The 13,622-nt window shown below is 47.5% G+C and overlaps 1 protein-coding gene across 1 annotated transcript in view; it reads left to right on the top strand.

Annotated features, from left to right (window-relative positions):
* The window catches only part of LOC136620463 (oocyte zinc finger protein XlCOF7.1-like), a 39,028-nt gene that overhangs the window by 8,615 nt on the left and 16,791 nt on the right, over nt 1–13,622 (top strand). Inside the window, exon 3 of the mRNA XM_066595248.1 lies at nt 12,342–12,489. Within this exon, the coding sequence (XP_066451345.1) occupies nt 12,397–12,489 (93 nt within the window). The 5' untranslated portion in view covers nt 12,342–12,396. The remainder of the gene's footprint in view (nt 1–12,341; nt 12,490–13,622) is intronic.

The following is a 13,622-nucleotide window of genomic DNA, read 5'->3' as shown; positions in this document are numbered from 1 at the left end:
GGAGGCCTTTGACGCAGAACACCAACATGATTGTGCAGCGCTCATGGAGCAGGAGACAGCTGGGTTCGCACATGTCACTGACAAACCCCTCCTAAACCCCCACCTTGAAATGTTTGTGGATGGATCTAGATACCTGAATGACGAAGGAAGGTTTGTAACAGGTTTTGAAGTAGTCACACTGAATGAGATACTTGTACAAAAACCACTGCCGCCATACATGTCAGCGCAGGAACTGAGGCCTGTACGATTGAAAAAGCTACCACTGCTAATATCTACACTGATTCCAGGCACGTCTTTGGTACTGCACACGATTATGGACCCATCTGGCGGTCCAGGAGCTTTCTCACGGCACAAGGCAAGCCCATTAAGCTATCATGTTGCCAGGACAGGTGGCCATAATAAAGGTTAAAGCACACACGCAGGGGCAGTCACCAGAGAGCAAGGGATAGGGCAGCCAAGGCTGCAGCTCTCCTGGACAGGACGCAAGACCCCTTGTGCTGTAAGTTGGATCTTGGTCCCACCGCTCTTGTTGATTTGGGATTTGGCGTCCTACGGGACGTAGATGATGTACCAGCGGCTGCCTACACCCACCTCGCCGTCCTAGCTCACGGGAAAGTGCATGCCTCTCGGAATGCCATGGTTTCTGTTTTGGACAAGGTATAGTATGCTCCAGGGTTCGACAGGTTGGCAAAGGCATATGTGAAGGCATGTGAAGTGCACCCCCAGACCACTGTATCCTATTCAGAGATTACAAATCGATTACATCCGGCTTCCCAAATCAGGCAGGTATGAGTACGTCCTTGTGTGCGTGGACCTGTTCAAAGCCACCGCACAATGTACAGTGACTAAACTTGTGTCAGAACTTGTATGTAGATTTGGGGTACTAGAGACAATTGAGTGACAGAGGTACACAATTTACAGGTTAAGTGATGCGAGAGGTGATGTCAGCCTTGGGGTGGAACAAGCGTTTTACACTCCATACCACCCGCAGAGTTTAACAGAGTTGAAAGAACTAAAATGATATGCTTACGGGCGTGGCCTGCGACCAAGATGGCCGGTCGCACTTAAGTGTAGCTCCCCAGGGGATTTTTATTATCCTGTAATGATCCTGGCCTAAAGCACTCCACTTACCTCCCTGAGGCACCGACGGGACCTACTTACCCTGCTGCAGCAGCGGAACAAGAAACAGCGGCGCCTCTGGGTTCCCGCTGGACGGCGGGAGACTCGGGACGGAGCGCGAGGTGACCGCCTGCCAGCGCCCTGCCGGCACTCTCGGCCGCGACCCGGCGGCGCCGCGCGACAGAGCCTACGGACGTATTTAGCCCCGACACACCAGAGGGACCGGCTCCCGGCACCTGAAGCCGGCGGTGCAGCGGCTCGGGACCATCGGCGGCGCAAGCGGCCGCGCTGCATCACATCGCTCGCCCCCCCCCTCCCGCGAGCGGTGCAGGCACACGCGGCCCCGGAGGGGCCATCTCCCGGTCACCGCCAAGACACTTCAGCGGAGGCGCCCGAGACCTACTGGCCTGCTGCTGAGATCCTCCTGCAGCGTCCCGCTAACGGAGCCCTGGACGAACCCGCTCCCTGCAGGCCCTGAGCGCATCACGGGCTGGCCTTCTTCTCCTGCCGGACGGGACCCTTTAGAGCGGCGGCACGCCGACCGGAGCTGCAGCGCTGCTGCATTGTACCGACCTGCCCGCCGACACATAAGATCCGTGGCGGAGCTCATCCACCGCTGGGCCCCTGCTCTGAGGGACCACGAACTGTGAGTAAAGTCAGGGGGGGGTCACTGCCCGGGAGATCGACATCCCATAAGCTGCGCCCGAGGAGGGGGTCGCCCAATACTGGGAGCACCCCCAGATAAGGCCCTTAGCAGAACACTCCATAAAGGGTAATAGAGACAGCACCGCAACCCCTCACAAACCCGTGCACCCGGGATAACCTCCGACAAGCGACGCATGTGAAGGCAGCCGAAACAACAAGCCCATTAAATCATCTATCTGTTTGGGACCCAAGGGCTATTCCCCAGGAGCCACTACAGGACCCACATTAAATCCCTGAGGCCTAGTCCTCACGCCTTCTCCAATTACCATCTCCTGCTAGACCGACTGGTCTGCAGTCCAGGCCCCTACACAACGTTCAAGGGCCCACATCCCCAACGGCCGGTTGTGTCCAGCTAACACCGCTGAGCGCCTCAAGACACCCAGCTCCACTAACAACACGAGCAGGGCCTTTCTTCAGCTCTATACATTCTCTCTCAATAACACCGCGGAGATATACTCCGACAGCTCCAATCATCCTCCCCGCTTAATATTTGTTCAACATGAGTACCCGAGCCAAGGGTGGCACTGCGGCCGAAAAACTTAAAGAATTCTCCAGGACAGAGACACCTGAACACACACCACGGCCTGCACGTACCACCCAGGCGAGAGAGAGCGAGACAGACCCGGGGCAGCCCCCGGAACCCACTATGCGGCAACTTCTTGAAGCCATTAATATCTGCAAATCCTCCCTCACGGGCAAAATAGACGAAATCAAAGCAGATGTCTCCCTGCTGAGACAGGACTTACAAAACATGCGAGGCAGAATGAGTGAGATGGAAGACCGTGTTTCCAGCATTGAAGACTCCCTGAAACCACTCCCGGCAGCAATACACAAAGCTACCAAACAGTCAGAATTTTGCCAGTCCAAGATGGATGACTTGGAAAATCGCCTCCGCCGTAACAACCTACGGATAATCGGCTTGCCGGAGCGAGCAGAAGGCTCCCATCCGGAGTCTTTCACGGAGAACTGGCTAAAGTCTATACTGGGGAACGACATTTTCTCAGCCTCCTTTACCGTAGAGAGAGCCCATCGTGTCCCGACTAGACCTCCACCCCCGGGTGCCCCCCCGCGCCCCTTTCTGGCAAGGATTCTAAATTGCAGAGACCGTGACACCGCACTGCGTCAAGCCAGACTTAAAGGCCCACTTAAATACAACAATTCACTGATCTCCATTTTTCCTGATTTTTCCGCGGATTTACAGAAGCAGAGAGCCACCTTCATAGAGGTCAAGAAAAAATTCAAGGACAGGAATATCCCCTACTCCATGGCCTACCCAGCCCGCCTGCGCATTGTAGCGGACGGGAAAGCCCTCTTCATGCAATCACCAGCCGAAGCCATGGAATGGCTCCAGATGCATCCTACACCATCCGCGGACGCTGGATCCTGAACACGCCGTAGCTATATTCTAAATTTTATTTGTAATGTTACTCTGTAATTCCCCTGGCCTACTGGGAACAATGGGCAATTAATATTCAATAAGCCCCTTATTGGGACCTCAAGACACAAAACCTACTAGTCTCAGTCGAGGCCACCACTTCCCTTAAGGCCACAGGAATTTCCCCTATTGGCAACAACCGTTACTCTCTTGATAGAGCGTAACTTAAAGATTTCCTCTTGACACTTCCGTTATAATTGTTAAACGGAATGTTACATGTTGACTGTTTATGTGATTATAGTTCAGTTCTTGTTAAATCCCCGGAGAGTCCGTGCCGGTGCTACTATCCCATTAATACATGCAAATTGCCGCCGCTCTTAAACGCCCTACCCGTGAACTACCGGGTCTTTTTACCACTTAAATGGCGTTAACATGTTTTAGTTGGAATGTGAGAGGTTTGGGTACCACCGCCAAGCGCAAGGCTGTGTTTTCATGCATTAAACAATTTAATCCTCACATTGTATGTTTACAGGAAACTCACCTCACCTCAGAAAAGGCCGAACTACTCAAAAAACCGTGGGTCCAATGGGTAAGCCACTCCTATCACACCTCCTCCTCCAGGGGAGTTTCACTCCTTATTCACAAAGCAGTAAGATGGAACCCAATTAACACCCGTAGAGACCCTGAAGGGAGATTCATTTTTACATATGCTGAAATAGACTCTAAACCCTATACCATCTTATGTATATACAACCCACCCCATAACAACCAATATCCCGTACAAGCGGCCATCGCATTTGCCCACCAATATCCCCTAGCAAGCGTCATCTGTATGGGGGACTTTAACCAAGTAATGGATTTAAATATAGATAGATTCCATACACCATCCACAGCCCCTACCACTGCTAAATCCTCTCTGCAACAGCTTACTGACAGCGTGGGATGGGTGGATTTCTGGCGCATCAGTCACCCCACTACCCAGGAATACACCTGCCATTCCCAGGGACATAACACCCTGTCCAGAATCGACTACATATTCGGCTCCCCATCTCTAGCAATCTACCTCTCCAATATAACACACTGCCCACGGGGCGTCTCGGACCATTGCCCGATTCTATTAACCCTAAAATTCCCCCAAAATAAAATCATCCCCAACTGGAAAATACATCCATTCTGGCTTAAACTTATCGATACCGACGACCAAACACCCGCCCACATATCAACCTTTCTAGACGTCCACAACAACAACACCCACTATGCCCTGAAATGGGATACCCTCAAGGCTTACCTCAGAGGCTGTCTTAAATCCACCATCACTCACATTAAAAAATCCACATCCCAGTCTGACCGCGACATTGAGGCCCGGGCTACGGAGGCAGAAAAACTATACATCTCCGACCCTACAGACTCCAACAAAGTGGCATGGCTCGGCATGTCCCGCCTGCATAAAATTCAAATCCATGAAAAAACCAAACGTAAATTATTCTTCACCAAACAATATTACTTCGAACTGGGGAACCAATCCAGCCATCTTTTGGCTAACCTCATCAGGCGGGAGAGCCACTCTAATACTATCCTCAAAATTCAAAACACACAAGGCGAGACGCTCACCGACGCCCAGTCCATCACAGAACGATTTAGAGAATTCTATGCCAATCTCTACAGCTCCTCTACTAACAAAACCACTTCAGACACCCTCAACTACCTCCAGGATCTGATATTCCCAACACTCGAGGCCGAACAGATAGCGCTTCTAGAAGCCCCTATTTCCCTAGAGGAGGTTCAGCAAACCATCCAAGATATGGCATTGAATAAATCCCCAGGCCCAGATGGCCTCCCCATTGAAGTATAGCAAAAATATAGTGAACACCTCACCCCACTACTGCACGAAACACTACTTCAAGCCCAAATAGGTAACTCCCTTCCCCCCTCATTTTATAAAGCCACCATAATCGTCTTACTAAAGCCCAATAAAAACCTGTTGGACTGTAGCTCCTATCGACCCATTTCGCTAGTCAACGCAGACTACAAAATCCTAACCAAAGTCCTAGCAACCAGATTAAACCAAGTCATCCTTTCTATTATACATCCAGACCAGACCGGCTTCATGCCAGGGAAATCCACAACGATCAATATAAGAAAAGTCCAAACCGCCATTCAGATTGGTACCAAATTTAATATGCCCTGGGCCCTCGCATCACTGGACATGATGAAAGCCTTTGACTCCCTGGAGTGGAGCTTTCTAGAGGCATGCCTTCATCGCTTCGGTTTCGGTCCCCAGTTTATACACTGGATCAAAATAATATACAAATCCCCAAGCGCCAATGTAACTGTAAACGGTATTCCATCAGCCGACTTCTCATTGACCAGGGGCACCCGCCAGGGCTGCCCACTATCCCCGGCTTTATTCGCCATAGCCATAGAGGCGCTGGCGATTCGTTTGAGAGCCACTCCGGCCGTAACCGGAATCAAGTGGGGAGGCCTGGAGAGCAAGGTGGGCCTTTACGCGGATGATACGATCCTGTTCTTGTCAAATCCAGAAACCTCCTTCCCCCAGGCCCTACAACACATTGACAAATTTGCCCAGTACTCAGGCCTACAAGTTAACTGGTCCAAATCCACGATCCTATACATGGACCATAACCCTGTGACAGACCCCTCAGTAGCTAGATATGGCCTGGCGGTGGTATCAACGTTCAAATACCTAGGGATAAACATAACCCGAAACCACAATAGAGCCCTAGAAGAAAATATTAACCCTCTATTTGAGACCATAAGACACAAACTTAAACAATGGTCCAGGTTGCCCCTATCAGTTGCAGGTCGCATAAACCTAGTCAAAATGGCTATACAACCGAAATGTTTATATATACTACAGCACATGCCTATGATCGTCCCCAAACGGTATTTCCAATCCCTAAACTCCCACATCTCCTCATTTATATGGGGCTCATCGAGACCCAAACTAAGTTTAATGTCATTACAGAGACCCAAAAATCAAGCGGGTATGTCCCTCCCAGACCTCAGATTATATTATCTAGCTGGTCAACTCCGCAATATTCGTCCGTGGTTCCAAAACACAGTAAAACCCATCACAGATCAATACCTGGAACATCAAGTGAAAGGCAACAATCTGTTGGTGTAGTTGGAGTTCCCCGAATGCTCAAACCCCTCAGATTTATTACCACTCCACAGATTGGCGCTGAGTGTGTGGAGAGAGACAAAATCTATCCAGAGCTTTGACGATACAGTATCCGATCTTCCTCTCTGGGATAACCCAGGCCTGACGGCTCTGCAGTCAGTCCCAGACCCCCAATACTGGAGGAATTTGGGGGTCACCTCACTCAAAGATATATACAAGGACGGTGTATTCCCTACATTCACTCAACTGCGCGATCTGTTACAATCCCCGCACCTCCAACTGTTCAGGTTTTTTCAACTTAGGCACGCACTGACCACCCAGTTTCCCCCCAACTCTACTCAGATATCCAACTTCCCTACCATCGGAATCCTTAAATCCCAAGGACCCAGGGGCTTGATCTCGGCACTTTATACACACTTACTTTCAGCCAAAATAAACCTCCACCCACTTCCAGTCTTTAATAAATGGGCGCTCTCCATCCCATCTCTCACAACTGATGATTGGACAGACATCATGGAATCCCATTTGTCTGTCTCGCCCGCCGTGAATAATAAATTGATTCAACTTTATATAATCCATCAAGCTTATCTCACCCCTAACCGACTATACCAAATGGGTAACGCCCCATCAAATTCATGCCACAGATGCCATCAACCTGGGGCGAACTTCTGGCACTTAATCTGGGACTGTCCACCAGTAAACAATTTCTGGTCCGACATTGCAGCCTTTACAAACGCACTTTTACTACCTCCATTTAACATATCAATGGATCCCAAAGTAATTCTATTCGGCTTACTGCCGGAAGATCAATGGCCCAAATACACACGCATCTTCCTCAAGAAAATATTGTTTCTGGCCCGCAAAGTAGTGGTACTGCACTGGATGGCTGCAGACCCTCCCCTACTATCACAATGGATAAAACTAATAAACGATGTCACTCCATATGAAAAAATCATCTATAAGAATAGAGGATGCCCGGGAAGGTTTCAAGAGATTTGGGGCCTCTGGCTCATCAACCGACAAACTTTATCATCAATATGAGTTCTATCCGGGCTCCCACCCCTTCCCTCCCTCTTGGGGATTTCATATTTCCCTCATCTCTCCCTACATCCCACCCGCATCTTTAAGGGCTCATGTCCACGGGCAAAATATGATTTAAGATCCGCAGCGGATCTCCCGCATGCGGATCCGCATCCCATAGGGATGCATTGACCACCCGCGGGTAGATAAATACCCGCGGATCGTCAATAAAAGGGATTTAAAAAAAAATGGAGCATGGAAAAATCTGGACCATGCTCCATTTTCGTGCGGGTCTCCCGCGGGGACGGCTCCCGCGGGCTTCTATTGAAGCCTATGGAAGCCGTCCGGATCCGCGGGAGACCTAAAATAGGAATTTAAAGTATTTACCATCCGTAGCGGACCGGGAAGGTCTCCTCTTCCTCACGGCCGCATCTCCCTTGCTTCGGCTCGGCGGATGTGCCCGGCGCATGCGCGCGGCACGTTGACGACGTGCCGGCGACGTGCCGCCGGCGTCAGGAATTCATCCGCCGGCCGAAAATGAAGATCCGGCCGTGAGGAACAGCTGACCTTCCCCGCCCGCGCCGGATAGGTAAATGCTTTTAAATTGCTATTTTCGGCGCTCATGTCCGCGGGGCAGGAGGGACCCGCTGCAGATTCTCCATTGAGAATCTGCAGCGGATCTGATTTTCCCCGTGGACATGAGGCCTAATGCATTTCCCATTTTTCTGCCAGGTACTGAGCGGCTGCCCGGCACGGGCTCTCCGACACTCTCTCCCCCCTTTTTACTGTTGTTCAACTGTTTGACTTGAAACTAAGCAAAACAAAACAAAAAGCATTGTTTCTCCCCTTTTTTTATTGACCAATTTATACAGGTGCAGTTCAGCATTAAATGTACTTTTACGTATATATACGATATTTGTACAGATACAATCAATGTCATGTATAATATTTTCTTCATGCAAATGTGCTATGTACCGTGATTCTGTATTTTGTTAAATAAAACAAAGTTTAAAAAAAAATGATATGCTTAAGTTAAAAGAAGTGTTTGGCTCTATGCCAAGATTAGGCCTGTACCATCCACAGGCCCTGCAGCAGGGGTGTGATAAGGTTAATGAATATGTACAAGAACCATGTCGTAAACTGAAAATAACACCCGATCTAGTGTTTTCCCCAATTCCAGACCCTGACAACCTAGAGGGGACTCATTTCTTGCAGCCTGGAGACTGGGTGGTCGCAAAAAGACACGTAATAAAGGCCTTGGACCCAAGGTTTGACGACCATACCAAGTTCTGTTGTCAACGCCTACTTCTGTAAAAGTGGATACATGCCTCCCACTGCAAGAAAGTTCCCGAGCCAGAGGAAAAGTGATGGGTGGGATCCCGGCGTTGTTTGGGTGGGGGAGGTAATGGACATTTTGATTTTGACTTTTGCATTTGTCTTATTGGACTGTCTTCTTATTGGGGAACACCACTACGAACGATCCACATGGAGAAGCGATGGACTGGTTGGGCAAATATTTCCCACACGTGTATGCCCAACCTCAGGAGTGGAGAGGACATTTTGCGGACTTGTCTATTATCTGTCCCCACTCCTGTAGAGACTCTTCGAGACATACCCAAAAATACACCCCTTTAAGTGTCTAATATGACGATGACGATATTGATAAATCTAAGATTACTGTATTGTAAACTTGATTGACTTGCAATATTTGATATTATGTCTTCATATCCTAGATGGACATAGAGTGCACCATTCCTACCTGGGAACCCAGCACCTATGGGTGACAGTACCAGGAGATAATGGTGGCTCTGATGTCCAAATGGGGGAATGATAGGGGTCAATCATTATTTTTAATAACCTAACATAAGAAAGATAAGGGAACAGTGTAATAAATGTGACATTAGTTATTTGGTTATATAATGTTATGTATTATATGTAAAACATTCCGGAAGTTGCTAGTAGAATTTGGATATTGAATCATATGTAAAAAGGTATATTCAAGCGTTTATTTGAATATTGATTATAGAATACTAAATGTATGATTAATTAGATTTTATTCAGCTATCTTACTGAATCCCAACTTACTAAACAATGTGCTGACTCCCGAGGAGGTGGCTGAACCAGTTCTATGTGTAAACTAGAAACAAGGCCCCCTCTTTTGATGTGCAAATTGTTGATGGATCTTTAAGATTACATTCTGATTAAGTAGGTACTCAGCCAGCCAGGAGACAACCTTTATTATCACATGTAATTGTTTTATGTATAGTTCAAACAGCTTTGTTGATACCTTTTGTTTAAAAGGCTTTTGATTTACAGCCCTATTGTAATCTGTTGGAATGAGGGTTTGGTCAGCAAAAGTAGAATGAAACTAGGTATTGGAAACGCCTTCTTTCCAACTTGCATATAAACTAGCAATGTACAACAATAAACAGAACTCATGCTGATTTACTAGACAGTCTGTGTGTAGTGGGTCATTATGGTTCTCAACTATGAGTACTCTATATAATATTTCCTCTTAATTTGGATACAGGCAACATTCGCATTTCAGTCTGCGTTCAAGAGCCCCCACAGCGGCCCCCCTGTCCGTCTCTCCCAAGTATTAGCGGCCCCTCTGTACGTCGCCCCCAAGTATTAGCGGCCCCACTATATTTCTCCCCTAAGTATTAGCGGCCCCACTATACGTCTCCCCCAAGTATTAGCGGCCCCTCTGTCTGTCTCTCCCAAGTATTAGCGGCCCCTCTGTACGTCGCCCCCAAGTATTAGCGGCCCCACTATATTTCTCCCCCAAGTATTAGCGGCCCCACTATACGTCTCCCCCAAGTATTAGCGGCCCCTCTGTAAGTCGCCCCCAAGTATTAGCGGCCCCTCTGTACGTCGCCCCCAAGTATTAGCGGCCCCACTATATTTCTCCCCCAAGTATTAGCGGCCCTACTATACGTCTCCCCCAAGTATTAGCGGCTCCTCTATATTTCTCCCCAAGTATTAGCGGCCCCTCTATATTTCTCCCCCAAGTATTAGCGGCCCCTCTGTACGTCGCCCCCAAGTATTAGCGGCCCCACTATATTTCTCCCCCAAGTATTAGTGGCCCCACTATATGTCTCCCCCAAGTATTTCTCCCCCAAGTATTAGCGGCCCCTCTATATTTCTCCCCCAAGTATTAGCGGCCCCTCTGTACGTCGCCCCCAAGTATTAGCGGCCCCTCTGTTAGCACAACAGAGCGTTAGAGATTTATTCTTGTCTACCAAATTAAAGGTTGCAATTCGAGCAGCTCGGAGGATCGCTGACACGTCACACGGCACCTCAAGATAAAGACTAATGGTCGCCTGATTTATCAGAACTTGTTGCTCCTTTTATTACTGATTAGTGCCTTTAGTACATGCAGGGACGTCTCTATCTTGGTTCCCAAACTGTTCCAGTAGTTGAGCCCTTTTTGAAGCACGCATTTGTCACAAAGCGGGACAGAGGTGTGGTCAGGGGCGTGGTTAGGGGCGTGGCTTATCACAATAAATGATTTTTACCGTTTAAAAATGATAAACGGCTAGAGCACTGAATGGGCTACTACTATACCTTATATTTAAAATGAACATGCTGCGGAATTAAATCTCGCACCACATCTCAATATTGGCCTCACCTCTATGTGTATATACTGAGGAGAATCTACCTCACCTCTATGTCTGTATGCTGAGGAGAATCTACCTCACCTCTATGTCTGTATGCTGAGGAGAATCTACCTCACCTCTATGTCTGTATGCTGAGGAGAATCTACCTCACCACTATGTGTATATACTGAGGAGAATCTACCTCACCACTATGTGTATATACTGAGGAGAATCTACCTCACCTCTATGTGTTTATTCTGCGGAGAATCTACCTCACGTCTATGTGTATATACTAAGGAGAATCTACCTCACCTCTAAGTGTATATGCTGCGGAGAATCTACCTCACCTCTGTGTGTATGTACTGAGGAGAATCTACCTCACCTCTGTGTGTGTATATACAAAGGAGAATCTACCTTACCTCTATGTGTATATACTGAGGAGAATCTACCTCACCTCTATGTGTATATACTGAAGAGAATCTACCTCACCTCTAAGTGTATATACTGAGGAGAATCTACCTCACCTCTATGTGTATATGCTGAAGAGAATCTACCTCACCTCTGTGTGTATATACTGAAGAGAATCTACCTCACCTCTAAGTGTATATACTGAGGAGAATCTACCTCACCTCTGTCTGTATGCTGAAGAGAATCTACCTCACCTCTAAGTGTATATACTGTAGAGAATCTGCCTCACCTCTAAGTGTATATACTGAGGAGAATCTACCTCACCTCTATGTGTTTACATATTTTATTCCTTGGTTCCCCTGAAGTGCGAACAACCAGTAAACACCTGTAGCAAGCTAACTCGGGCGAAGCCGGGTATATCGGCTAGTCACCCCATAAGTCTATACAAAGCGAGAACACAAAATCTTCACTTTTGTGATTGTTTACATGAGCATATCTGTAAAATGCCACATGTATAACGCATAGGGCAGTGATTTTGCACTGAGCATGACGGCGTATCTCACACCCGCTGTCATGCAGTCTGACTAGTTTCTTTTTTTTTTCAGTTTCCCGCTCTTAGTGGCATTGCATGTAAACTCAGCACATACACAATGTAATTGCATATGTACAGCATTTGTTACGGGCACATAGTGAATAGGGCTATATTGCGCATAACACGCGGTACAATAGAGCATGTTACGTTCTCTTTGTACACATGTCTTATACGCAATCAAAAACTGCTAGTCTGAGTGGATCAATGAAAATGAATGTACTTTCACTGACTTCATTCACCATCTATTATGTGCGCATAATCTGCGAGGAAATTCCGCTTGTGTGCGCCCGCCCCTAGTATCTCCTAGAAGGCCTCTCATTATTATCCCCATGAAAGGTATTTTTTGTGGTTTTTACATCCGTTCCTCTTCTTTCCGTTCAGGCTCCGGCATCCTGGTATCGTCCGTTGGGATCTTCCATATGAGAGAGGTTTTCTGATGAACCTGCCAAGGATGGATGGGAAGAGGAAGGAGATGGCAGAGAGTCTATTACATCTCACCCTAGAGATCCTCTATCAGCTTACTGGAGAGGTGAGAGATTCTGATGACGTCACATCATGACATCATCTATACGTATAATGAAATGTCCTGACTGACTGATTCATCAATGCAGAGCTGAAACTACTGAAGCTAGAAATTTGGACAGTAGATTCATTGTAAAACGTAGAGATCGACTAAGAGAGGTTGATATCTAATGACCTATGAACTTGATAATCTATTGAACAAATAATTAAACACGTATTTTACTGATTGTCACAAACACCGACGTAAATATTTGCTCGGATGCTACTAATTCACACAAACCACCATAAGTGTGAGGTCAGCAGAACTGTTATACTGATTCCCACCTCTATCGTGAGATAAAGTCACACGATCACCCCAGTGATTCACCGCGTGCTCCAATATCCCCCCCTGTTAAATGTGATCTATTGCTCCCCGTTATCAGCCATTTCTGAATGAGGAGTGGATGAAGGTAACAAACTAAACCATATTACCATACATATATGTGAGCAATATCCTATACGTTGTATCATACTCCAGTCATGGCCAGGGAGGTGCGTGAGGAGATATTGGAGCACATTGGGAATCACTGGGATGATTGCACCATTTTAACTCCTGATAGTGATTGGAATAATTAGAACAGTTTAGCTGATATGTCGCGGCCGCACACCTATGGGGGTTTGTGCGAGTTAGTAGCAGCCGGGCAAATATGCAGGTCAGTGTGTGAAGCCTATCACAATGGGAAGTTGTACGGGAAGTTCGGCGTTGAAGGGGATCCCGTAAATAGACTGTTCTTCACTTCTTCGTAAAATCTGTCTAACGGACATTTCCATGTTTCCTGCCTTATGAAGTTGTGTTGAACGCACTCCCCATTCCTCAGCTTGAAAGTACGTGTAATTCTGGGAAAACGGCTAAAAAACGCAGCGCTAGATTTACTGATGGGTACAGAAGTATTAGAACAAGACGACTCAACGAAGCCGCTACTAAGTACACAGAAATAAGGAGGTTCACCGCGCCACAGTGACAGATTACCAGCAAACAAATCCACAGGTTCATAGAGCTGCAGCAGCTAAATACCAAGATAATAACCCCGAGGTCCATAGAACATCATCAGCTGAATGACCCTGAGGTCCATAGAACATCATCAGCTGAATGACCCCCGA

Source organism: Eleutherodactylus coqui, chromosome 3 (assembly GCF_035609145.1).
Source record: "Eleutherodactylus coqui strain aEleCoq1 chromosome 3, aEleCoq1.hap1, whole genome shotgun sequence".
Lineage (NCBI taxonomy): Eukaryota > Metazoa > Chordata > Amphibia > Anura > Eleutherodactylidae > Eleutherodactylus > Eleutherodactylus coqui.
This window is presented reverse-complemented; position numbering and strand designations above follow the sequence as displayed.